The 26,590-nt window shown below is 43.2% G+C and overlaps 1 protein-coding gene across 6 annotated transcripts in view; it reads left to right on the top strand.

The window, feature by feature from the left end:
* Positions 1-26,590, top strand: part of CNBD2 (cyclic nucleotide binding domain containing 2) — a 63,933-nt gene that overhangs the window by 29,117 nt on the left and 8,226 nt on the right. For 4 of the 6 annotated variants that reach the window (XM_059898151.1, XM_059898150.1, XM_059898155.1 and 1 more), the window contains 5 exons: positions 1,330-1,468; positions 7,813-7,893; positions 11,188-11,302; positions 18,179-18,356; positions 20,324-20,444. In XM_059898151.1, the coding sequence (XP_059754134.1) occupies positions 1,330-1,468; positions 7,813-7,893; positions 11,188-11,302; positions 18,179-18,356; positions 20,324-20,444 (634 nt within the window). The remainder of the gene's footprint in view (positions 1-1,329; positions 1,469-7,812; positions 7,894-11,187; positions 11,303-18,178; positions 18,357-20,323; positions 20,445-26,590) is intronic. The other 2 variants (XM_059898153.1, XM_059898152.1) reach the window with 2 other exon arrangements.

The raw sequence follows: 26,590 nt of genomic DNA, 5'->3' as shown, positions 1-26,590 counted from the left end.
CTGCCTTTTCCACCATCATCATCCCTGTGTTATCACAGTGCCACGCGCATGCAGGTGCTCATTTAATTATCTTTAGTTACTTGCCTTGAGGCAAAGAGTGAAAATCAAATGGAGCATCTGCACTGGCACCGAGAATACAGGTTGTGGGGTTGCAGGGCCATAGAGAAGCGTGTTGAGCAGAGGGGTGGGCTGGAACTGAGAGAAAGCCATCTGCGTGAAGGGGCTGCAGCCCGAAAAGGGAGGGACTTGGTTCTGAAGGGAAGGGCAGTTCATTTTTTTATACAGTGGAAGAAAAATAGGACCGTGTTCTAATCTCAGCTCTTAGGCTTATCCACCATGGGACCCTAGATAGGTCACTTCATTTCTCTGGGCTTTAGTCTCCTGCGCAGTAAAATGGGGATAACAATTCCTCTCTCCCGAGGTCACTGTAAGAATCAGATGAGGTGATCGTGGGAAGTGCGTGGCTCAGTCTTGGCCCAGGAGGTGCTCCTTCTGTGGTGGCCCTGCTTTCCTCCTGTGTTTCCAGACCCTTCTCCTCCTTGGGCATGGCACTGACCGTGTTCCCCTTTGATACCCTGGACAGAACTCAGTGCCCCCTCGCCTAGGTTGAGGCCTGAATCACCCGAGTTCAGAGCTCATAATCTGTTGGATCTGAGAAGATCTAAGATGATTTTTGTTGGCAGCCCCGCGGGGCCACCTGCGAGGGAAGGGAAGCCCCACGATCAGTGGTGTATGAGGTTCAAGATCAGCAGAAGGGGCGGTCACTGCCGGGTGGGCCTTTCACCACAGGGCACAAACAGGCCAAAAGAGGAGAGTCCAGACTTCCCCCATTCCCAGGCCCAGGGCTGAGGATTTGAAGCCAATAGGCTGGAGGAGACAGGGGTTGGAATGAGCTGCCCAAACCAAAGGTAGGGCCCGGACTGCTGGTCTGGGGGACAGGATAGCCAGCGAGCTGAAGTGAGGAACTCTTAGATGCTCCTTGGAATGGGAGTAGCTCAGTGGTAACAAGGTTGGCAGGGGGTTCAGCCGGGAGAAGCTCCTGGAGGGAGGAGCGGAAGTGAAAGAAGCAGAGCTCCAATCACCCCGGCTGCGTCTGAGGCGCAGTGAGGGGAGCGGCTGAAGGGCAGGGCCTTGAGAAGAGGGCAGGGGAGCAAAGGACAAGTGACAGGAGACCGGCTGCAGGCTAGGCTAGCGAGCAGGGTGGGTGTGAAATCTTCCGCCTCAGGCCTTTGCAAGAGCAGGAGAACATATTCCTTTTCTGGAAATTGCTAAGTGCTGAGCCCCCTTGGTGATGGAGGGCGATGAAGTCTAACAGGCCTTTCCCATCAGGAAGATGGATCTGTTTCACTCCTGGTCCGATGAGAAGCTCTGGAAGCTCGTAATCCTGGGGAAGATAGAGAAGTTCTCATACGGGCAGCTGATCTCAAAGGACTTTGTAGAATCGTCCTCCATCGTGTTTGTGTGTAAGGTAAGAGGTCTGGGGTGGGGGTGGTGAAGCTGGGAAGAGCGTGCCTAATCTAATGTCCTGTAGCCAGGTGACCAGCAGAGCCCTGGCCTTCAACACGTCTTTTTCTGAGCGCCCACGTCCTACTTAAAAAGACAAAGGAGTGTTCATCGACAGGTGAATGGATAAAGAAGATGTGGCACATATACACAATGGAATAGTACTCAGCCATAAAGAGAAACAAAACTGAGTTGTTTGTAGTGAGGTGGATGGACCTAGAGTCTGTCATACAGAGTGAAGTAAGAAAGAGAAAAACAAATACCGTATGCTAACACATATATATGGAATCTTAAAAAAAAAAAAATGGTTCTGAAGAACCTAGGGGCAGGACAGGAATAAAGAGGCAGATGTAGAGAATGGACTTGAAGACACAGGGAGGGGGAAGGGTAAGCTGGGACGAAGTGAGAGAGTGGCATGGACATATATACACTACTAAATGTAAAATAGAGAGCAAGTGGGAAGCCGCTGCATAGCACAGGGAGATCAGCCCCTGCTTTGTGACCACCTAGAGGGGTGGGATAGGGAGGGTGGGAGGGAGGGAGATGCAAGAGGGAGGGGATATGGGGTTATAGTATGCATATAGCTGATTCACTTTGTTATACAGCAGAAACTAACACACCATTGTAAAGCAATTATACTCCAATAAAGATGTTAAAAAAAAAAAGACAAAGGACACACTTTGGCCTCCCTCCCTCAGAGGGTTGCTGTGAACGTTAAGATATAGCTGTTATATTACAAAGAGGGCAGGTGTGGGGAGGGTATCCCCTCCTTCAGCTCATATACATGTTTATTTACAAACAGATACATATTTAAATTATGCATTTGGCTCTTGAATTTTAATGATGCCAGGTCACTTATTTATTTATTTATTATTTCTTTTTGGCTGCATTGGGTCTTCATTGCTGCGCACGGGCTTTCTCTACTTGCGGCAAGCGGGGGCTACTCTTCGTTGTGGTGCGCGGGCTTCTCATTGCGGTGGCTTCTCTTGTTGCGGAGCACGGGCTCTAGGCGCGTGGGCTTCAGTAGCTGTGGCACTCGGGGTCAGTAGTTGTGGCTCGCGGGCTCTAGAGCGCAGGCTCAGTAGTTGTGGCGCACAGGCTTAGTTGCTCCGTGGCATGTGGGATCTTCCCCGATCAGGGCTCAAACCCGTGTCCCCTGCATTGGCAGGCGGATTCTTAACCACTGCGCCACCAGGGAAGTCTCCAGATCACTTTTTATAATTATAATCTCTAAATTGTAAAAGTGATACTACCACATTATACAACTTTCCAGGAAGAGGGACAAATGAGCTCGTTACCACAGAATAGATTTCCAAAATCGAAATTGCTTTACATCACCATTTTTATGACTCTTGGAACAAACTGCTTTTCACAAGGAGGGATCCACTTTCTCTAGCTCCCAGCAACATACAACTTTGCCAGTGCCACCAACCTCTGCCGTCATTCTTTCAAAAGTTTTAAAATTTAATATGTGGCAATTACTGCCTCATTGAGGATTTAACTTATGTTTTTTTCTGATTACTAGTGAGATTAATCATGTTTGTTTACCATCTAAATTTTGTGTTTTGTGAATTGCTTTATGTCCTTTGCCCCCTGCTCTGTTGGTTGATAATGAAAAGAAAATTTAAGGAGGTTGATATTGTCATTATTCCCATTTTACAGAGGTGGAAAGGAAGGTTAAGTGGCTTGTTCAAGGTCACGCAGTTGATGAGGAGCAGAGGCAGGGTTCAACCCAGGTCTGTCTGACCCCAAAGCTCTTCTTGCCAGAAGCTGGGATTTGGGATTTGAGTTGACCTTTCCATCAATTGTTGACCCTGCTCAAATCCTAAGCAGTTCATCATCATCATCATCATCATAAGAGTTACTATTTTTTTTGAGGCTCTTTGCTCCTGTGCTAGGAGTTCTACTAACATCATTAATCTTTTTTTGTTTATTTTGGAATAGGTAGTACTTCACATGGTTCAAAATTCAAAACGTTCACAAGAGTGATGTCTCCCTCCCCCCTCTCTCTCCCAGAGTATCCCTCCCCAGAGACCACCACCAGCACCAGTTTCTTATGTCTCTGTCCTCCACACGTTCTCTCTCTATACAGGTAAATGCGTGTGTATATGTTTTTTCCTTTTTTTTCATAAGTGGTGTCATCCTATACAGACTGTTCTGCACTTTCCTGTTTCATTTAAGAGTATTTCTGTAGGTTGTTCCATATCAGTACATAAAGAACTCATTCATTCTCTTTTACCACTCATGAGTATTTTACTATATGGTTGTGCTTTATTTTTTTATATATTTATTGGAGTATAATTGCTTTACAATGTTGTGTTAGTTTCTGCTGTACAGCAAAGTAAATCAGCTATATGTATACATATATCCCCATATCCCCTCCCTCTTGTGTCTCCCTCCCACCCTCCCTATCCCACCCCTCTAGGTCATCACAAAGCACCGAGCTGATCTCCCTGTGCTATGCAGCAGCTTCCCACTAGCCAGCCATTTTACATTTGGTAGTGTATATATGTCAATGCTACGCTCTCACTTTGTCCCCGCTTCCCCTTCCCCCTCGGTGTCCTCAAGACCGTTCTCTACGTCTGCGTCTTTATTCCTGCCCTGCCACTAGGTTCATCAGTACTGTTTTTTTAGATTCCATATGTATGGTTGTACTTTAACCAGTTCCCTAATTGATGGAAATTTAGGTTATCTCAGCGTTTGCTATTTCAAACAGTGCTTTGATGAATAACTGTGTACCTAGTACCATTCTACCATAAATCTTCACTGTAGCTCTACCAAGAAGATATTATTATTCCAAGTTTACAGATGAAGAAGTTGAAGCTAAGATGCCTTAAGAAAGGCCACCTAGCTAGTAAGTGGCAGAGCCAGAATTCTGCCCCAAAACTCCCATATTTAATATCTCCTATACCTGTTGCCTACATGTTAAGCCACCACAGACATTTGCCAAGTTTTTGCCAAGATCATGACACAGTGGCCCAGGCTCTGGAGGGATACAAAGGTGGAAAAGATTGGTTCTCTGGGGCTTCCCTGGTGGCGCAGTGGTTAAGAATCTGCCTGCCAGTGCAGGGGACACGGGTTCAAGCCCTGGTCCGGGAAGATCCCACATGCCGTGGAGCAGCTAAGCCCGTGCACCACAACTACTGAGCCTGTGCTCTAGAGCCTGCGAGCCACAACTACTGAGCCCAAGTGCCACAACTACTGAAGCCCGTGCGCCTAGAGCCTGTGCTCTGCAACAAGAGAAGCCACCGCAATGAGAAGCCCACGCACCGCAACAAAGAGTAGCCCCCGCTTGCTGCAACTAGAGGAAAACCCACACACAACAATGAAGACCCAACGCAGCCAAAAATAAAATAAATTTATATATTAAAAAAAAAAAAAAAGAAAAGATTGGTTCTCTCTCTTTATATATCTTCTCCACTAGATTCTGAGTATAGACAAAGTTGTCAATGCCGACTACCAAGTGATTAGTACAAACTCTGTGAATTACAAGAATTCAGGATGGGGAACTCTCTAAAGGCTGAAGGCTCCAAGGAGGGCTTCCTGGAGGAGGTGAGGTGGGAGATGAGCATTGAAGTATTGGTCCCTTAGACAAAAGTAGGGGGCAAGATTGGTTGTGTGCTGGAGCTGGCTCTTCCTGGCCTGAGAGAGCTGATTGTTAAGTTCTCAGGACTTTTGCAAGTCAGTATACATGATAATTATTAAAAATTAAATTATATAAACCTACAATTAAATATTGAAAACAAGGGTAATAAATACTGAAAAACTTATCATTTCCTGGATTTATTGCATTTTACTATTATCTATGCTCTTGAAGTTACTTTTGCCCATCGTATCCATATGGTGGAAATCTCTACCATTGTGCACATCTCTTCTCAGTTCCACGTGCAGTGACTTCCCATCGGTAGCTGAAAATCGACCATGGTGGGAGTATGTGCACACACAGTGGAAACAGGCAGACGCTCTAAGTCAGGTCTTGATTTATGGCTTTGCTGATTGTCTTAAGAAAGCTATAGAGAAAATGTTTATAATGCAGATTAAATTTCAAAGTGGGCTGGGTCTGTAGCCGTTACATTGTAAAGAGCAGAAAATTAAGGAAATGTTTTCCAGTATTTAAAAATGACTCATCATAGATTCATCATAGAAGTTATATAATTGGTGAACAGGTGAAGTTCTGATAGACATAGTGTTAAAGCTAAAAGAGGTTTCAATTTAATGAATATAATTTATAAGAGGGTGAGAAATAGTTTACCAGTAGAGTACAAGTCAGACTTAATAATATTAAATTTATAGATTGGGATGCAAATTCATTTGTCAAATTATGGTTGAATTGTGACTATAGACTAGCCACTGATATGAGTTCAGCCAAAGTCAATAAAAGCATTCTGTGAGAATTGATTGGCTATATGGAATTTCCAATAAGAGTGTGGTATATTTTATTATTATTTATAAATTGTGTGTAACACACCCTTCATAACAGTAAAATGTATAGATGTGCATGCATTTTACCCAAGAGCCGGTTGTTTCAGCATCACCAGGGATGTGTTTGTGTTGTGATTTTTGGGTTCAGTCCCAGAGAGCCGTCAAGTCTAGCTAATGCAAGCAGGAAGGGATTTACTGCAGGATGTTAAATGGCTAACAGATTTACTGGTGAGGGGAGAGCTGAAGAAACAGGCTCTAGACGGAAAATGACTCGCAAACGACTCCAAATCAGACTCCAGAACTGGACTGTCACTGGTGCTGCTGCTCCTGCCAAGTTGAGGAAGCCACCGTCTCCACTAGCAAAGTGGATGCCCCACAGTTCCAAAACCAAGCCTTGCCCAGGTGCACTGGATTGGTGGAACCCAAATCCCATCCAGAGCCTTAGCTTCAAGGTACCTTGGGAAATGTAGTGTTTGGTTTCCAGCCTCTACACACTAACGCTAAAAGGGGATTGGATGCACAGGATCTGACCCGGAGGAGGGCGAGGATGAGGATGAGGTCCTTGCCAGTGGAGGGGGGAAGAGTTTGATAAGTTTGGAGAATCCTGATGGTCATGTGAGGAGAGGTGGGAGAAAGCCTAGAAGAGAAACTGGTGGTGGAGAGCCCTGAAGGCCAACCTGAATAATTTGCCATTCTTTCTCCCCTGATATCTGCTTCCTCTTTCCTAAAATATTGGGGTGATTGCCTCCAAAGCCAAGAATGCCATGTGTCCGCAAATTTAACTCTAAGCTCTTTTGATACTGTATAACCAGAAAAGATGGGGGAGATGAGCAGTAAGGGATATAAATTCAAGACTTTCTTTACTCAGCGTGATGGTTACATCCTGACCAGCAGAAGGTTCTTAATCTGGTTTAGCCTTCATTTCTTTATCTGTAAAATGGGACTATGTGCTTACTTCATAAAGTCTGTGAGGATGAGATTAGCTCAGCACATATTCACTCACCTCAGTCACCCTCTAATCCAGTGGTTCTCAAAGTGTTGTCGCTGGACCAGCAACGACACCTGGGAACTCATTAGAAAGGCAAGTTCTCGGGCCCACCCAAGAGCTATTAAACCCAAAACTCTGGGAGAAGGGGCTCAGTAATCTGTGTTCTGACAACACTGACATCTGCTTCTGGGTGATTCTGATGTGCACTAAAGCTGGAGGACCCCTCATCTAAGGGAAGAGTTTTCAAATTTTGGTAAGCATAACAAACTCCTAGAGTGCTTCTGAAAATGGCAGAGTCCTGCCTCACTCCAGAAATTCTGCTTCATTAACTCTGGAAATCTGCATCTGAATAAGCATCACAGGTGATTTCTAATGCTTGAACTTCATTCTGAGAAAAATAATACAGATGTCACAAAATGACAGCAGGTAGAGAGCCTCTTGCCTAACAGATGAGTTGGTTTATCCCTTATAGTGTTTTGCTAAAACCTGATTTAATTGTTAATGTGAAGATTCTACATAAAAGTTCTGATTTCTGGCTTCTTTTGAATATTCAGAAGATCAGGCAATACCAGGCTATATTCTGGTGTGGCCACTCTGGCTGGAGTTGAAGTGCACCTGCCACCTCTAAAGGGACTGATCTTTTTTTCTCATTTTAATTTCCCACCTGACCAGCTGCTTAAATGTTCATCTGCTAAAAACAGTTGTCCCGACTCCTGTAGTTTACTGATATTGCCACTAGAGGGAGAAATCAGCATCGGGTGGCTGTGCGTCCTTGGGGTCACGGCAAAGTTGGAGAACATGATTTCCGCTAGCACTGCAAACATAATTAATGCCCATAATCAACTCATTTTGAACAGTTTATCATTTGGGAACACATGGTGAAATTGTTTTTTCCACAGATACAGATGCGATTAAAGACCCATGAGAGTCTTTCCAGAGAGAACTGCTCATGTGTGTTTCTCCAGTACCTGCAGTTCCCGGTAGATAAATGTTTGTTGAATGAATGTTGAATAAAGCTACTAACACAATGCTTGGAATATAATAAGGGCTTATTAAATGTTTGATCTCTTCTTCTCCTTCCTGTTCAGCAGTAATCTATCTTGAACCTTAACCCTTTATAATGTGTCTTTTAGAATTCCTACTAAAAAAGATTAAGATTTTATAAAGTATGAAATACATAAGAAAAATGACGTATCTTTCTTGCCTCTCAGATTAGAAAAGATTAAAAGGGTTGTGAGAACCCAGTTGGCAATGTACTACAAAGATGTATTACAACAGGTTCTGTTATGCACTGTTGGACAGAGTGTAAACTTATCTAACATTTCCAGGGACTTCCCTGGTGGCTCAGTGGTTAAGAATCCTCCTGCCAATGCAGGGGACACCGGTTCGAGCCCTGGTCCGGGAAGATCCCACATGCCACGGAGCAACTAAGCCCGTGCGCCACAACTACTGAGCCCACGTGCCGCAACTACTGAAGCCCGCGTGCCTAGAGCCCGTGCTCCGCAACAAGAGAAGCCACTGCAATGAGAAGCCTGCGCACCACAGCAAAGAGTAGCCCCTGCTCACCGCAACTAGAGAAAGCCCACATGTAGCAACAAAGACCCAATGCACCAAAAAATAAATAAATAAATAAAATAAGTAAATTTATTAAAAAAAAAAAAACTTATCTAACATTTCTGGAGGGCTGTTTGGAAATATGTATCAAAATTTAAAACATGCATAATACCTTTAGGAATGAATCCCAAGGAGATAGTCAAGCATAGGTATTATATTAGGATAAACTGGATTAAGCCACAATTATTTTTAAAATCCTCAGATCTCAGTGGATTGACAAAGATATATTCCTTCCTCCCACTACCTGATCATAGCAGATCAGCAGGAAGCCTTACTCCTCATGGTCACTCAGGGACCCAGGTCACATGGAGACATGGACCCCTCTTGACCCATGATTCCATGATCAATAGAACAGGAGAAGGTAATATTGAGAGTCAAGTGATGGCTTTTATTTATTTATTTATTTATTTAGGCCTCGCTGAGCGGCTTGCAGGATCTTAGTTCCCCAACCAGGGATCGAACCCGGGGCCCCCGCAGTGAGACCACCAAGTCCTAACCACTGGGCCGCCAGGGAATTCCCTGGCTTTTAAAGTTTCTACCCAGGATTATCACAAGTCACTTTGCTAAGGAAATTGACCAAAGTGGTAAGAAGGCCATGCCTAATTCAAAGGGTAGAAAAGTATAATCCTGCCATGTGCCTGGAAGGAGAACTCAAGTACTTGCCTTAATGACCACTACGGGCGTTAAGATGTAAGTACAAGGTTATCAGTTAAAAGTTGCTGTCCACTGCAGGTCACAGTATTAATAGTCTAGAATTAAGCAATCCAGGCCTAGAACAGCTGTCCTAGGAAGTCATCAAGAACCCAGACCCCTTCTAGCTTCTCCCTTCATCGTCCACAGTTTATGGCTTTCATCCTAATGGTGACAGTATGGCTGTTCCACCTCCAGCCATCACATCTGAGTTTCAGGCAGAAGGTAGTGGGAAGGATAACCATAGCTTTCCTTGGAGATTTATCCATCAGTCTTCCACTTATATCTCATTAGCCAGAATTGAGTCACTGCCAGCCCCACTGTAGGAGAGTTTGGGAAGGTGGTGAGTTTTTTTAAACTGGGGATTTTGTTGTCCTGAACGAAATCAGAGTTATATATAATACTGGCAAATTAGAAACAACTAAATATTAATCTTCAAAAATGTTTTCCTGAGGTGTAACATATATGCAATAAGGACCTCAAATCTAGACTTCTACAGCTTGATGAATTTTGACATATGTATACCCCTGTGTAAGCATCACCCAAATCAAGATAGAGGACATTTTCAGTACCTCAGAGGCTCCCTTACGTCCTTTCCCAGACAAAATGCCCCCACACAGGTAACCACTCTTCTGACTTCTGTCACCACAGATTACTTTTGCCTATTCTTTAACTTTATGTAAATGGAATCGTATTGTATGTGCTCCTTGTGTCTGACTTCTTTTGCTCAACGGAATATTTATTTTTAATTGTATGTAAATTATGGCATACATAGAATAATATGCAATCATTAAAAACAATAGCATAGAACCATATTGCTTGGCATAAAAAGATGTCCTTGATATATTATTGAGCTTTTAAAAAGGTTACAAGAGTCTGTTTTACATAAAAGGACTTATTTATGAAAAATTGTATTTATACATCTTATATGCTTAGAGAGAAGAGTTTGAAATAATATTCACCAAAGTGTTACCCTTGTTATTTCTGGGTGTTAGGATTAACATAGTTTTAACTTTCTCTATGTTCTTCTTTGTTTGATTTGAATATTTTTTAAACTTTTGGTTTTGGAATGATTTTAAATTTACAGAAAATTTGCAAGAACAGTACAAAGAATTCCTGTATAACCCTAACCTGGCTTCAACAATTATTAACATTTTGCCACATTTGCTTTTATATATATGTATATTTTTTTCCTGCCTGAATCATTTGAGAGTTAAGTATCATTCATCATATTCATTTACCCCTATATACTTAAGTGATTATTTTCTAAGATCGGAAATTAACCACAGAATAATTTTTGAAATCTAGGAATTTAACATTGATATAATATATAATCTATAGTCCATAATCAATTTCACCAATTGTCCCAATAACATCCTCAATGGTGATTTTTTGTTTTTTTAGTTCTCATGCCTCTTTAGCTATTTGAATTTTTTATGATGAATAGATAACATTTTCATTTTTATTTTATTTTATTTTTTTTTATAAATTTATTTATTTATTTATTTATTTTTGGCTGCGTTGGGTCTTCGTTGCTGTGCACGGGCTTTCTCTAGTTGCGGTGAGTGGAGGCTACTCTTCGTTGTGGTGCGCGGGCTTCTCATTGTTGTGGCTTCTCTTGTTGCGGAGCACGGGCTCTAGGCGCGCAGGCTTCAGTAGTTGTGGCACGTGGGCTCAGTAGTTGTGGCTCGCGGGCTCTAGAGCTCAGGCTCAGTAGTTGTGGCGCACGGGCTTAGTTGCTCTGCGGCATGTGGGATCTTCCCAGGCCAGGGCTCGAACCTGTGTCCCTTGCATTGGCAGGCAGATTCTTAACCACTGCGCCACCAGGGAAGCCCAACATTTTCATTTTTAAAAAGGACCTGAAACCACTTGCATTAAGTAAGTAAAACAAAAGAGAGCTTATCTTCAAAGCCTAGCCTACCTGGAGCTGGGGTTGACCCTTCTGCTTGTGTCTCTTGACGTGTGTGCAGGGCAGCTGTGAAGTACTGCAGTTGATAAACCTTGCGACCTCGCCCTTCTACCACAAGTGGATCTGGCAGCACCTGCAGCTGATAGACAACAGACCTCCCAACACCCACCTCAAGGGTAAGCCAACATCCACATCCGGCAGCCCGCAGCACGGCAGGGGGTGCCTGATCCTGCGGGTTCTCAGTGCCTGGTCTTAGAAATCTTAGAAATCTTAGAAATCTAGAGCTGGAAAGGCCTGGCAGGATAGACATCCTTCTTCTACCAGCTGTGGAAACCGGGTCCACGTGGCCCTCTGAGGTGAGGCTCCTGCCCACCCCTGCAGCCAATTTCAGCCTTTCCCCTTTGCTTCAGGTTCTCCCAGGGAGAGGGGTGGAAAAAAGAGAGCTTGGAGCTAGACAGAGCCAGGTTTGAATACCACTGATTAGCAGGGTGGTTTTGGTGAGTACTCAAGCCTCTGGGCCTGGTGTCTTGGGGTCTGTCGCTGGTGTCGTGGTTAAGAGCATAGGCCCAGGGCCAAACTATGTTTGAATTCAGGGTCCTTCTCTTACTAGCTGTGTGGATACTGGGCAAGTGATTCCGTGTCCCTGCGCACCAATGCCCTCAGAGTCTGTAAAATATGACTCATGGTCCCTGCCTCATAGGCTTGTTGTAAAATTAAGCAAATGAATATAAAATGCTCTTAGAACACTACCTAGATGCATTAGTATATAGTAGATGTTCACTGTCATCATCACACAGGTTACTAGGAGCGCTGAATCAGATCATGTGTGCACAGGGCCTGGGAGGTGCTCAGTAAATTTCAGCTCTCTTCTCATGTCAATTCTTTTTTCCTCTCTTTTCCATTGCTAATCCACCAGAGAAAAAGCTACATCCCACACATCCCCCCCCCCCATTTTTTTTTTTTTTTTTACTATGGCAAAATACACATATCGTAAAATTTACTATCTTAACCATTTTTAAGCACACAGTTCAGTGGTATTAAATACATTCTTTTTCTTCCCTGCCTTCTTTTGGACTATTTTGTATGATTCCATTTCATTTTCTCTGTTGGCTTATTAGCTCTAACTCTTTGTCCTTTTATTTTAGTGGTTGCTTTATAGTTTGTTGAACATACCTTTAACTTATCACAGGCTACCTTCAAGTGATATTATGCCACTTCACATACAGAATCAGAACCTTATGACAATATACTTCCATTTCTCCCTTCTCAGATTTTGGGCTATTGTCAAATATTCTACCTTCACATATTTTAAAAACCTTACAATACACAGTTGTCACTTTTGCTTTAAACAATTATCTTTTAAATATATTTAAATAATAAGAACAAAAGTATTTTATATTTACCTATGTGGTACCATTCCTGATGTTCTTCATGCCTTTGTATAGGTCCAGATTTCCATTGTACAATTTCCTTCTGCCCAAAGTATTTCCTTTAACATTTCTTTCAGCTTTTCTATGTCTAAAAATGATTTTGTCTTAATTTTTAAAAGAAATTTTTTGTTGGGTATAGAATTCAAGGTTAACAGGGGGTTTTTTGTTGTTTTTTTTTGCTCAATATTTTTTTTTTTTTTTTTTTTTTTTTTTTTTTTTTGGATCCATGGATCTCTTATAGCTACTTTATTTATTTATTTTATTTATTTATTTATTTATTTATTTTTTTTGGCTGTGTTGGGTCTTCGGTTCGTGCGAGGGCTTTCTCCAGTTACGGCAAGTGGGGGCCACTCTTCATCGCGGTGCGGGGACCGCTCTTCATCGCGTTGCGCGGGCCTTTTCACCATCGCGGCCCCTCCCGTTGCGGGGCACAGGCTCCAGACGCGCAGGCTCAGCAGTTGTGGCTCACGGGCCCAGCCGCTCCGCGGCATGTGGGATCTTCCCAGACCAGGGCTCGAACCCGTGTCCCCTGCATTAGCAGGCAGATTCTCAACCACTGCGCCACCAGGGAAGCCCTTGCTCAATATTTTAAAGATTTGCATTAAAGTCTGTCTTCTGGCTTGCATTGTTTTCAATAAGAAGTCTGCCAACCTTCTTATCTTTGTATAATCTCTTTGCATAACTTTGTATATCCTTTGTACATAATAATGCCTTTTTGCTATGGCTGTTCTCTTTTCTTCCAGTTTTTTTGAAATATAATTGACATACAGCACTGTGTAAGTTTAAGGTATACAGCATAATTATTTGACTTAAATACATCATGAAGTGATTACCACAATAAGTTTAGTGAACATCCATCGTTTCACATAGATACAAAAGAAAAAAGAAAAAAAATTTTTCTTGTGATAACTCTTAGGATTTACTCTCTTAATAGCTTTTGTATATAACATACAGCAGGGTTAATTATATTAATCATGTTGTACATTACATCTCTATTACTTAGTATTTATCTTATAAGTAGATGTTTGTACCTTTTTAAAAAATTTTAAAAATTCTTTATTTATTTATTTTTGGCTGCATTGGGTCTTTATTGCTGCCCGTGGACTTCCTCTAGTTGCGGCGAGCGGGGGCTACTCTTCGTTGCGGTGTGTGGGCTTCTCATTGCGGTGGCTTTTCTTGTTGCAGAGCATGGGCTCTAGGCACACGGGCTTCAGTAGTTGTGGCACACGGGCTTAGTAGTTATGGCTCACAGGATCTAGAGCGCAGGCTCAGTAGCTGTGGTGCACGGGCTTAGTTGCTCCGCGGCATGTGGAATCTTCCTGGACCAGGGCTTGAACCCGTGTCCCCTGCATTGGCAGGTGGATTCTTAACCACTGCGCCACCAGGGAAGCCCCAGATGTTTGTACCTTTTGACCACCTTCATCCAATTCCCCCTCTGCCCTACCCCCTGCCTCTGGTAACCACAAATCTGATCTCTTTTTCTATGAGCTTGTTTATTTTTGAAGGGTAATTGACCCACGACACTATGTTAGTTCCCGGTGCACAACATAGTGATTTGGTATTTCTGTACATGGTAGAGTGATCACCACTGCCCTGCCCTGGTTGGTTTAAAATTTTTCTCTTTATCAGTAGTTTTAAACAATTTGGTCACACTGTGCCTTTGCAAAATTTTTGTCATGTTTCTGTGCCTGGGGTTCATTTAGTTTTTTGGATCTTTGGGTTTATATTTTTTATCAGATTTGGAATGTTTTGACCATTATTTAAAAAAATTTTTTTTCTATCTTTCCTTCTTTCTCCTCCACTTTGAGGACTCCAATCACATGTATATTGGACTGCTTGAAGTTGTTTCACTGATGCTCTATTATTTTTTGTTGTTGTCTTCTCTCATTTTTAATCATTTTTATTGCTATGTCTCCAAGTTCAGTAGTCTTTCTTCTGCATTGTCTAATCTGCTGTTAATCCCATCCATGTATTTTTCATTTCAGACCTTGTAGTTTTCATATGTAGAAGTTTGATTTGGGTCTTTTTTTTTTTCTTAAATAATTTCCATGTCTCTGCTTAATATACACACAATTTCCTCTTTGGAATACAATTATAATAACTATTTTAATGTCCTTGCATACTAATTCTGTTATCTGTGTGATTTCTGGGTCAGTTTCAGTTTATTGTTTTTTTCTCTTTATATGGTTCATATTTTCCTACTTCTTTGCATGGTTGGTAAGTTTTCACAGAATGCTAGAAACTGTGAATTTTGGGTGCTGCATATTTAAAAATTCCTGTAAATATTTTTGAGATTTGCTCTGGGATGCAGGTAAGTTACTTGGAAATATTTTGATCTTTTAAAGACTAGTATTTAGGCTTTGGTAGGTAAGATCAGAGCAGTGTTTAATCTAGAGCTAATTTTGCCCCATTCATGAGACAAAGCCATTCTGAATATTCCACAGGTGCCCACGACTTGTGAGGCTTTCTATTCTAGCTATTGAGAATAGGAACTATTTCTGGTCCTGTGTGAACTCTGATTATTTATCCCTCTAAACATTTTGGGTGGTTCTTTCCCCAGCCTTGGGTAGTATTTTTATATCTATTACTGCATAACAAATTATCCCAAAACTTAGTGACTTAAAACAATATTTATTATCTCTCAGTTTCTATGGGTCAGAAATCTGAGCATGGCTTAGCCAGCTGCCTCTGGCTCAAGTTCTGTCGTGAGGTTGCAGCTGTCTGCCAGGGTTGTGGTCTCATCTGAAGACTCACTTGAGAGGGACCCACTTCCAAGTTCACTTATGTGGCTGTTTGCAAACCTTGGTCCCTCACCTTGTGGGTGTCTCTACAGGGCTGTTTTATGACATGGCAGCTTGCTTCCCCAGGAGTGAGAGAGAGCAACAGCGAGTATACCCAAGGCAGAAGCCACAGTCTTTTAAACCTAACCTCAAAAGTGACATCCCATCACTTCTGCTATATTCTATTTATTAGAATCAAATCCAGCCCACACTTAACGGGAGGATAGTACACAAATGTGTGGCCATCAGGAGGTGGGAATCACTGAGGGCCATCTTAGTGGCTGCCTAACCACTGGTGGTTTCCTAACATCATTCATGTATTGCTCAGTACTCAGCTGAGACCGAAGGGGACCCTCGGAAGATCTTCAGAATTCTCTCTCTCTGTGCAACTCTCTCCTCTCTGGGACTCTGCTCTGTGAACTCCAGCTGCCTTGTCTTCCCTGGACTCACTTCTGTCTCATTAATTCAGAGAGATTGCTGGGCTCCTTCTGGGTTTCCCCTTCCTGCACCATTGCCCAGAAGGTCTCCAGGTGGTCAGCTGGGGGCAATAGTAGGGCTCAGGCCATTTGTTTTCTATCTTGCAGGGATAATGGTTCTTCATGGCCTGATGCCCAGTGTCATGAAAGCCACTTTTTTCATGTATTTAGCCCAGTATTTTATTAGTTTCAGGTGGGAGAGTAGTCCCTGTTACTCTGTTTGGCTGGAAGCAGAAGTCTAGATCTATGGTTCTTAATAGCTGAGTTTTATTCTCTTGTATGGATATACCACAATTAAACCAATTACCTTTTACAGATATTTTGGGTTATTTCCAATTTTTCGCTATTACCCTACTGTGGTGAATTTCCTGGTGTGTTTATCTTTGCATACTTGTGCACAAAAACATATTGGATAAATTCTTAGAATTACTGGATCAAGTAATTGGTCCAGTGTGTACTGGCTATGCACATTTAAAATGTTGATAAGTATTGCTAAAATGCCTTCTAAATAGGTTGTACTTAGGGCTTTTTTATATATGCTTTGTTTTTCTAGGCCTACTCCTTGTGTAGTTTGAGTTTATTTCTATTAACATTAATTTTAATACTAACACTGGAGAGGTTTTTTTTTTTTTTGGTCGTGCTGCACAGCTTGTGGGATCTCCATTCCCCGACCAGGGGTTGAACCCAGGCCACGGCAGTGAGAGCCCAGGATCCGAACCACTAGGCCACCAGGGAACTCCCAGAAGATCTATTTTTTAAATCAATATCATTAAGGTTTCATTTTCGTACAATAAAAGACACACATTTAAAGTGTGTAGTTCAATGAATTTTAACAAATTTACATCTGTTGTAACCACCACAACCAAGTTATAGAACATTTCCATCACCCCCAAAAGTTCCCTTGTGCCCCTTCCCAGTCAATCCCTATCCTTCACCCCTGGCCCTGGGCAACCACTGATCTGCTTTCCATCACTATAGGTTACATTTGTCTTTCCTAGGGTTTCATGTAAATGGAGTCATATAGTATGTACTCTTTTGTATCTGGTTCCTTTCACTCAGCATAGTGTTTCTGAGTGGTATTCTCTTGGAGATCTTTTTATTTTTTAAAAAAATTTTATTTATTTATTTATTTATTTTTTTGGCTGCTTTGGGTCTTCGTTGCTGCGCACGGGCTTTCTCTAGTTGCGGTGAGCAGGGGCTACTCATTGCGGTGGCTTCTCTTGTCACGGAGCACAGGCTCTAGGTGCATGGGCTTCAGTAGTTGTGGCGCATGGGCTTCAGTAGTTGTGGCTCGCGGGCTCTAGAGCACAGGCTCAGTAGTTGTGGTGCACGGGCTTAGTTGCTCCACGGCATGTGGGATCTTCCCGGACCAGGGATCGAACCCGTGTCCCCTGCATTGGCAGGCGGATTCTTAACCACTGCACCACCAGGGAATTCCCATCTTGGAGATCTTTTTTTTTTTTTTAATTTAATATATTTATTTATTTATTTATTTTTGGCTGTGTTGGGTCTTCGTTGCTGCACGCGGGCTTTCTCTAGTTGTGGCGAGCGGTGGCTACTCTTTGTTGCGGTCCATGGGCTTCTCATTGCAGTGGCTTCTCTTGTTGTGGAGCACGGGCTCTAGGCACGTGGGCTTCAGTAGTTGTGGCACATGGGCTCAGTAGTTGTGGCTCGTGGGCTCTAGAGCGCAGGCTCAGTAGTTATGGCTCACGGGCTTAGTTGCCCCGTGGCATGTGGAATCTTCCCGGACCAGGGCTCGAACCCGTGTCCCCTGCATTGGCAGGCGGATTCTTAACCACTGCGCCACCAGGGAAGTCCCGGGAGATCTTTTTAATAATGCTCACAGAGGACCTATTATGTTCCAGGCACTGTGTTAGGCATAGCACATACTTTATCTGTAATGCTTACAATAGTCCTAGGAGGATTCCAGGAGATTGAGACTTGTCCAAGGTTCTATGGCTGGTCATCCATTTATTTTCTATTGCTGCTCCTGCCCCCAGTCCCGGTTTGAAAGCCCAGATAAATGTGATCTGTTAATGGAAAGACATGAGCTTTGAAACAGAAACACCTGAGTTCAAATACAAGCTTCAGCCCTTTCCTGGGTGTTAAACTCTGCTTCTCATTTTCTCTCTTAAATAAGGCTAATGACATTTGTCTAGATGTAATGGTTGTAAAGGCTCTCGCTCAGGACCTGGCACAGAGGGACAATAGTGGAAGCCACAGTGTTTTTCTTTCCTGTTTTTCTTAATTCCCCCGTGCATCAGACTAGCCACACAGGAGATTGTGATATACCTCCAGACACCTCCAGCACAACCCTCATGTGTGCAAAGACCCATTAATGTGTTTTCCTGTGCTTTCTCTAACAGATCTGTCTCCTGTGGAGAGATTTAAGGAATTCCAGATCAGGTCATATCCTGTACAGGATTTTAGTTTTCTGAAACTTCTGCATCTCCGGAAAGCCCAGGAGCAACAGGGATCCAGCTTCAGTAGGAAGATTAAAACCTCAGGAAATACTCTCCCAAAGACCTTGGGCTCAAAGATCAAGTAAGCTTTGCCCTTGACAGATAGAAGGGTCCAGATTCTGGTTGAAAAGGGGGGTATAACTTACAGGGCAGAATGTCAGGGATGCTGGGGAGAGGGTGGAGGTAGCAATCACAGCTTGACCCCAAAGGTTGGGATGTGTGCAGAAGGCAGCCTACAGAGATCCTAGGTTTGATATGGGGGCTGCCTCCCCTGCCTCCAGCTCACAGGGCCCCTTTAGGTGGTGGCTGCTTCCTTTCTCAGGGAACCCATCTGAAGAAGAAGGGGCAGGACACAGTGTTTGGTGATGACATTCTGTCTGTATATCACTGGGCCTTTTTGACTCTGAGCTTCTTCTTTTTTTTTTTTAAACATCTTTATTGGAGTATAATTGCTTTACAATGGTGTGTTGGTTTCTGCTGTATAACAAAGTGAATCAGCTATACATACACATGCATTGAGATCCCCATATCTCCTTGACTCTGAGCTTCTTAAGAAAAGTCTGCTCATTTAAGGGAGGCAGTAGATAAGTGCTTTGGAGTCAGTCCAATCTGGGTTCAAATCCTGGCTTGGCCACTTATTTATTATCCGTGTCCCTGTGCAAGGGACTTGACCTCTCTAAGCCTCAGTTTCCTGGTCTGTAGCTAACAGCATCTAAGTCTCAGGTTTGTTGTAAACCAGCAGTTAAATGAGATAATGATAATTATAGCTAACACTTATGGAAGTGACTCTGTGCCTGGTACTGGATTATCTAATTTAATTCTCCCAACAACCCTGCAAGGTAAGTACTGCTATTATCACTCACATCTTCCAGGTGAGAAAACCAAGGTACAGGGAGAGATTAAGTTACTTATTCAAGGTCACACAGATAGAAAGTGGCAGAGTCAGGATTCAAACCTGAGCAGCTTGTTAGGGCTCAGTCTTGCTATCTGGTATGATCGTCTTGACAGAAACAAGGTGGATGCACAATGAAGGCCGTGCTTTTTGCCTTTCCTGGAGAGGAAGGGACACTGACCTAGAGGCAGCTCAGTGCCCGCCCCTTCATTACATATGAAGTGAAAATATCATACTAATTATGGCATCAGTGTCACAATCTCCCTGGTGCCCCAGGTACCACTTCACTGGAATCCTTTGCCTGTTAACATTTCCAGCCTGCTTGCCTCCATAATGAGCACCCCGTGGTTGCTTTGTTGTTTTTACCTCTGATGGATACTCTTTCCAAAGGATCCAGTGTTTGAAATCCCAATCCTAGTTCTTCTGAAGGTAGAGATGGAACGGACTTAGTTTCTCTGCTGTAAATAGTGAGGAAAAAAGGGACAGGCTGTCCCCACAGTAAAAAATAAAAGACATATGCTGGGCATGTCCTGGGAGGCAAGAATGGAAGCCTACCTTGTGTATATGTTGGGTGAGTTCAGCTATGTTCTCAGCTGATGAATAATCTTTTCCCTGCCTCTAATCCAGATAGCATACTTTGTCTCTTCCTTCTACCTAGCCTGAGACCAAAGAAAGCACAACAGGATTGCCTGTGTAAAAATCACTCCTATGTGAACAAAGTACCGAGTCTACAGACCACTCAGGGAAACCCGTATTTGTAAACAAACAAATGAAGCCATCTCTTCTCTGCCTGCCGGTCAAGAAGAGCCCCAACCTCTGCTGTGTCCCCAGGGGGACAGAGCTTACTCTTTCTCAAAGTAGTCTGTTCCATTTTTAGACAGCTCTGACTTAGAAATCCCTTCCTTGTGCTGAGCATTAAGTCAGCCAGCCTGGACTTCTCACCCATCAGGCCTGGCTCAGCTGCATGTCTCCTCCCTATTAAACCTCTCCAAATCCTGACAGTTGGTCTGTCCTGGGGCTTGATTTTCTGTTTTCTCACCACCTGGGAGAAGGGAGGGGTGATCTCAATATGCAGTTGAGTGGGGGCTGCTTATCCAGGGCTTCATGAACTGGCTGTGTTACAAATGAGTTATCTTTAACAAGGTGTCAAATTTCAGATCCAGGTGTCCTCATTTCATCGAGTGTCCCATGATTGATACGAAGTATGGTGATCTCCCCAAGGAGGCTGCAGTGGGGGCCTACATGAAGATCCACACCGTGGAGCAAGGAGAAATCTTGGTAAGTGTGCAGAGAGCCTTGTTCACACTAGAGTATGTAACACGGAGGGCTGGGGGTGCTAAGTAATGAGAGTAAATGTTTAAAATCATCCTGTTCTAAATTCGGTGATATTAAGGAATGTTGTTGATTTTTTTAAGATATGATAATGGTATTGTGGTTATGTTTTTTAGCGTCCTTATGGGACTTCCCTGGCGGTCCAGTGGTTAAGACTCCGCACTTCCATTGCAGGGGGCACGGGTTCTATCCCTGGTTGGGGAACTGAGATCCCACATGCCAGGCAGTGCAGCCATAAATAAATAAATAAATAATAAAGAGTCCTTATATTTAGGAGATACATATACAAATATTTACAGATAAAATGATATGACATCTGGGACTTGCTTTAAAATAATCCAGGAACAAGGCAAGGATGTCCCTTCTCACTACTCCTATTCAACATTGTTTTGGAAGTCCTAGCTAGCGCATTAAGAAAAGGAAGTTAAACACATACAGATTGGGAAGGAAAAAATATAGCCGTCTTTGTTTGCAGATGACATGATTGTCTATATAGACAATTCTAAAGAATCAAAAAAACAAAACAACAACAACAACAAAAAAGAACAAATAAAACTTCCTGGAGCTAATAAATGATTATAGCAAGGTCACAAGGTATAAGGCAATGAACAATTGTAATTTGAAATAAAAAACACAGTGTCATTTACAATAGTAACAAAAAATGAAATACTTAGGTATAAATCTAACAAAATATGTTCAGGATCTATATGCAGAAAACTATATAACTATAATGAAAAAATTCCAAGAAGATTTAAATAAATGGAGAAATATTCTATGTTCATGGATTGGAAGACAGTATTGTTAACATGTCAGTTTATCCCAACTTGATGTATAGATTCAATGCAATCCCAATCAAAATCCCAGCAAGTTATTTTGTGGATATTGAAAAACTGATGCTAAAATTTATATGGAAAGGTGAATATAAACAAACTGATAAATCCATACAATGAAATATTATTTGGCAATAAAAAGAAATTAGCTAGGAAACCATGAAAAGACATGGCAAAATTAAATGAATATTTCTTTTTTTTTGGCTGCACCAAGTATGGCTTGTGGGATCTTAGTTCCCCAACCAGGGACTGAACCCGGCCCCAGCAGTGAAAGCCCAGAATCCTAACCACTGGACCACCAGGGAATTCCCTAAATGAATATTTCTAAGGGAAAGAAGCCAGTATGAAAAGATTAAGTATTGTACGATTCTAATTATGTGACATTTTGGAAAAGGCAAAAATATGGAGATAGTAAAATGGTCACCAGAGGTTTGGAATTCAGGGGGAGGGATAAATAGGTAAAGCACAGGGGATTTTTAGGGCAATAAAATTACTCTGTAATTACTGTAATGGTGGATACAAAACATTAAGCATTTGTCAAAACCCATAGAACTTTGCAGCACAGAGTGAACCTTAATGTATGCAATTTGTAACAACAACAAAAATCATTTAGGAGATGGGGAGGGGGATCCCCCAGGAAGAAATGCAGACTGAGGAGGGAATCTAACAATATTGCAAATCTATGAAACAACTTCAGTGAAGAGGATGGGAGAGAAAGGTGCTGACCTAAGTAACGGTGGAGATGAGTAGAGTCTCTAAGACTGAAAACAAAAGGAACTGCACATGAGCATTGTACTCTATGACAAAGTTTTTTCCGTGGGTGTGTGGATTAACAATTCTGATACTGCTATACGTGTATACTGAAATGTATCAATTAAGTAAATGAATGGCAGAGGGTAGGAGCCAGGTTTTTCACCGTTGGAGTGGAAATATACAGATGTGCAAGGGGAGGAGGCTAGAATGAGCCATGCGGTAGTGGGTTAGAGCTGCAGACATCATGTGAGCTTATGTCTATCGTAATACAGATACAGATGGTTCCATAAAGAAATATTTATAGATATATGTATAAACATGTATCTTTTGCTCTGTTAGCCAACAGGGCCTAAAAGAAATGACACACCAGTAGCAAAGAGCACACATAGCGCCCAGATCCTGGTTCCTAATACCATTCTTCAAGAGAAACAAGGGCTCTTTGGTTGAGTCTAGAACCAGGACAAGATATATACGAGTGAGCCTGGAGCCTTTTGTAGTGCCAGGAAGTAAGGAAGTGCTGGAGAGAAAATCCCTACATTGATGGGAGTGGGCATATCAAAGGAACACAGGGGCCAACTGAAAGAGCTCCCAGTGGCCAAAGCTGGAACAATCTGAACAACTAAATAAAGTAGTATTGGATTATAACCCAAAGTACCAAACAAACATCTGTAAGTACATACTGATATAATGCATAAATAATGAAGAAATTAATAAACAGGGGAGAAAAGACAAATCTCCCATGCAGAAGAATTCCAAATAATTTATGTAGACACTCTGCCCTAAAAGAGAGGGTATATAACTCACCGCTCCTTAGGTGTGGGCTGCACATTGTGACTTCCTTCCAAAGAGTACATGATAGAAAGGAGGAAAAAAAGAATAATTTCACAGAGGAAAAACCATTGAGTGAGCAGTGCTTCCTCACTCAGGTGATCAAGGCCAAGATCAACAGTAATAAATCATGCTGATAGTATGTCCCCTTAATATGAGATGATAAAAGTGGGATGTGGTGTGATGAAAATGGCATGCCGCGGTCCTCTTCCCAATAACCCATAACCCCAGTCTAATTGTGAGAAAAATCAGACAAATTCTAATAGTGGGGCGACCCAAGAAATACCTGACCGGTACTCCTCAAAACTGTCAAGATCATCATGAACAAGGTAAGTCTGAGAAAGTGCCACAGCCAAGAGGAGCCTAAAGGGACATGACAATTAAATGTAATGCTGTGTCCTGGATAGGACTGTGGAAGAGAAAAAGGAAATCCAAATAACTCGTTGGCATCAGTTATTGATTATGTATCCATATTAGTTCATTAATTGTAACAAAGGTATCACAGTTAATGTGAGATCTTAACAGGAAACCGAGGGTATATGGGAACTCTGTACTATCTTCTCAATTTTTCTGTTAAATCTAAAACTGTTCTAAAGAAGAGTCTATTCATGAAGTCATTACAGTGACTGTGACTGTGAACTTGTATATTTTCCTCAGTGATCTATATGCATCTCTATAGTAGGGATTGTCTCAGAACCCAGCACAGAGACTGTCAGTTATTAAAATTTCAATAAATATATGTACATGAATAGAGAGAGTTCCATTACTCATGGAAATCTGGTAAATGTATGTCAGGAGCTCACAGAGCCAGAATCTGAATCTGAAACCTGAATCTGAAAGTGTTGAACAATAAGAAAAAATAAAGGACATACAAAAGGAAAAAAAAGAAGTCTATTAAAAAGTAATTATCCATGGGACTTCCCCGGTGGTGCAGTGGTTAAGAATCTGCCTGCCAATGCAGGGGACATGGGTTCGATCCCTGGTCCAGGAAGATCCCACATGCTGCGGAGCAGCTAAGCCTGCGTGCCATAACTACTGAGCCTGCGCTCTAGAGCCCGCTTGCCGCAACTAGAGAAAGTGTGCTCACAGCAACGAAGACCCAATGCAGCCAAAAATAAATAAATAAAATTAATTAATTAATTTTTTAAAAAAGTAATTATCCAGGGGCATCCCTGGTTGTCCAGTGGTTAAGACTTCGCCTTCCAATGCAGGGGCTGCGGGTTCGATCCTCGGGGAGCTAAGATCCCACATGCCTCGCAGCCAAAAAACCAAAACATTAAACAGAAGCAGTATTGTAACAAATTCAGTAAAGACTTTAAAAATGGTTCCCTTAAAAAAAAATCTTAAAAAAAAAAGTAATTATCCAATAGTGGAGGGGGGATGTATGGGTGAAACAAGCTTGGCCATGAGTTGACCACTGTGGGGGCTGGGCCATAGGTGCTGGCGCTGGGTGGGCGGGTGAGCTGTACGGGGAGGGCACGAGGCCTCCTGGTGGGTAGCGATGTGCCTCAGTCTTCCTGGAGGTGGGGGGACTGTCTTCTGAGGTGTAGTCCTCGTTGTTGCCATGAATCTCCAGGGTCCTCACCCCGTGCTGTGCGGAGCTCTTAGCGCTCCTGCCCTGGCCTGTGCGCCCCCCGAGGCAGGGAGGTCAGCCCAGCACTGTCTGGGGCCCCAGGCCCTAGCACAGCCCTCGGTCAATACCGAGCGAATATTGCCGAGCTTTTCAGCAGCTCTTACTTTTGCTCAGTAAAACTCTGCCTCCTACAATTTCTAACTAGCTCCGACCCCCGCTTACCCATCCCCCCAAGAACAAACAGCAATCAACTTCCTTGCCACGTGGTGGCCTCTTAGGTATTTAAAGAATGCTGTTTTGTTTTTCATTCAGCATCTGTGCCCCGTTAATTATTTTCTTACGCAGGGAAAACATTCCTCCATTCCTTCAGTCTTCATGTGATATAGTTTCCAGCCTTCTCACTTCCATTTCCCTGCAGTTTCGGTGTCTCAGAGTGAGGTGCTCAGGACTGGACACAGGCCACCTGAGGCCAGGCACCTGCCGTGCATGCAGCCTCGTGGGCTGCCCGCGGAGGAGCCGGGATGCCTGGTGCCCTGGGTGCGGGGAGGAACCACAGGGCAGACAAGGCGTTGCCCACGCTGGTGGAGAGTGACAGGAGCGGGAGGCTGTGGAAGGTGGAACAAGAGGGACTTGGGACTTGATTCTCTAAGCAATCCTGGAAGGCTCGGAGCAAGGCCCTGACTGCCTCATTCACCACACAGGACCCAGGGCAGAGAAACTCCCACCACCAAATATTCATTAACATGATCCTGTTGAAGAAAATGCCTGTGATGTGCCTTTGGTAAAATTCTATTCTTCCTGCTTTCAAGGCCCTGGCTTCATTTGCAGGAGAATGAATGGTAACAGCTGTGACTGTATTCACCTACCAGGAGGTGGGAGATCACATTTTCCTTTGGAGGCAGGAGTGTAGAGCTGAGTCGGCACTGGAAACAGCAGAGCTTGGGGCCTGGAGTAAAGAGACCCAGCTTTTGAGCCAGGGCGTGTAGGGGAACCAGCTTCTCCAGGGAACAGGCGGACTGAGGCCTCAGACGTGGTCAAGACTGGGCAGAGCAGCAGGGAGATGGCAGATGGGCCACCTCACATCTTTTAATTTTTGCTTCTAATTAGCTTGCTGTGTGGCCTGGGCAAATCACTTTACCTCTCTGAATCTGTACCCTCATCAGAAAATGAGGACATTCACCTGGGTGAGCTGCCGACTCTAATGTTCTATGATTCCGTTGGAGCATTCACTCAGCAGATATTTCTTGAGGTTCTATCATGCTCCAAGCATGGCCCAAGGTGCCAGTGTGGGCGAGTAAACTGACATTATTTTTGCCCTTATGGGGCTAATGATCTAGTCTGGAGACAGACAGTAAACAGATAAAGCAGCAAACACACAGAAAGTTTTAAATTGCTGTTGGGAATGGAACAGAAAGCTGCGTTGAAGGGGGTGGTTTTCCTAAACGGAGTGGTCAGGGAAGGCTGCTCTGTGGCAGTGATGTTGAAGCTGGGACCTGAATGACAAAAAGGAATAAACTACAGACAACCTGGGGGGAAGAGTGTTCCAGACAGAGGAAGAGCAGGTTGAGCCTGAGGCGGGAAGCAGCTTGGCATGTTGAGGGGACTGGAAGGGAGGGCAGCATGGCTGGAACAGAGTAAACGAGGCAGGAGCCTCACAAGGGTGAGATAGCCAAAGCCTCGGTGGCCACAGTGAAGAGTTCTGTTTTATCCTGGGCGCTTTGGGAAGCTACTTGAAGACCTGACTCCGGCTGGAACGTGTGGGGTGGATTGGAGGTGGGTAACAGTGCCTGCTGACGGTGCTGCCCTCAGTGAGGCCCTGGACAGATGGCTGGTTCAAATCCCGGCTCCACCACTTTCTGTCCTGTCACCTTGGGCAGGTTAGTTAACTTTGTGCCTCAGTTTCCTCGGAGTGTAGTGGTTAAAAGCATGGACTCTAAAGACAGGCCCATCCAAGTTCAAATCCTAGCTTTATTGCTTCCGTGCTGTATGATGTTGGACAAGTTTCTTAACCTCATCAGCATCCTCTGTAAAATGATGATCATAAAAGGACTCACCGCATGGGGTTCTAGTGAGGGTTCCATGAGCTAACACACCCCAAAGCTACAAGA

This window comes from Balaenoptera ricei, chromosome 15, assembly GCF_028023285.1.
Source record: "Balaenoptera ricei isolate mBalRic1 chromosome 15, mBalRic1.hap2, whole genome shotgun sequence".
NCBI classification, from domain to species: domain Eukaryota; kingdom Metazoa; phylum Chordata; class Mammalia; order Artiodactyla; family Balaenopteridae; genus Balaenoptera; species Balaenoptera ricei.
The sequence above is the reverse complement of the archived record's forward strand: the minus strand, read 5'-3'. Positions and strand labels throughout refer to the sequence as shown.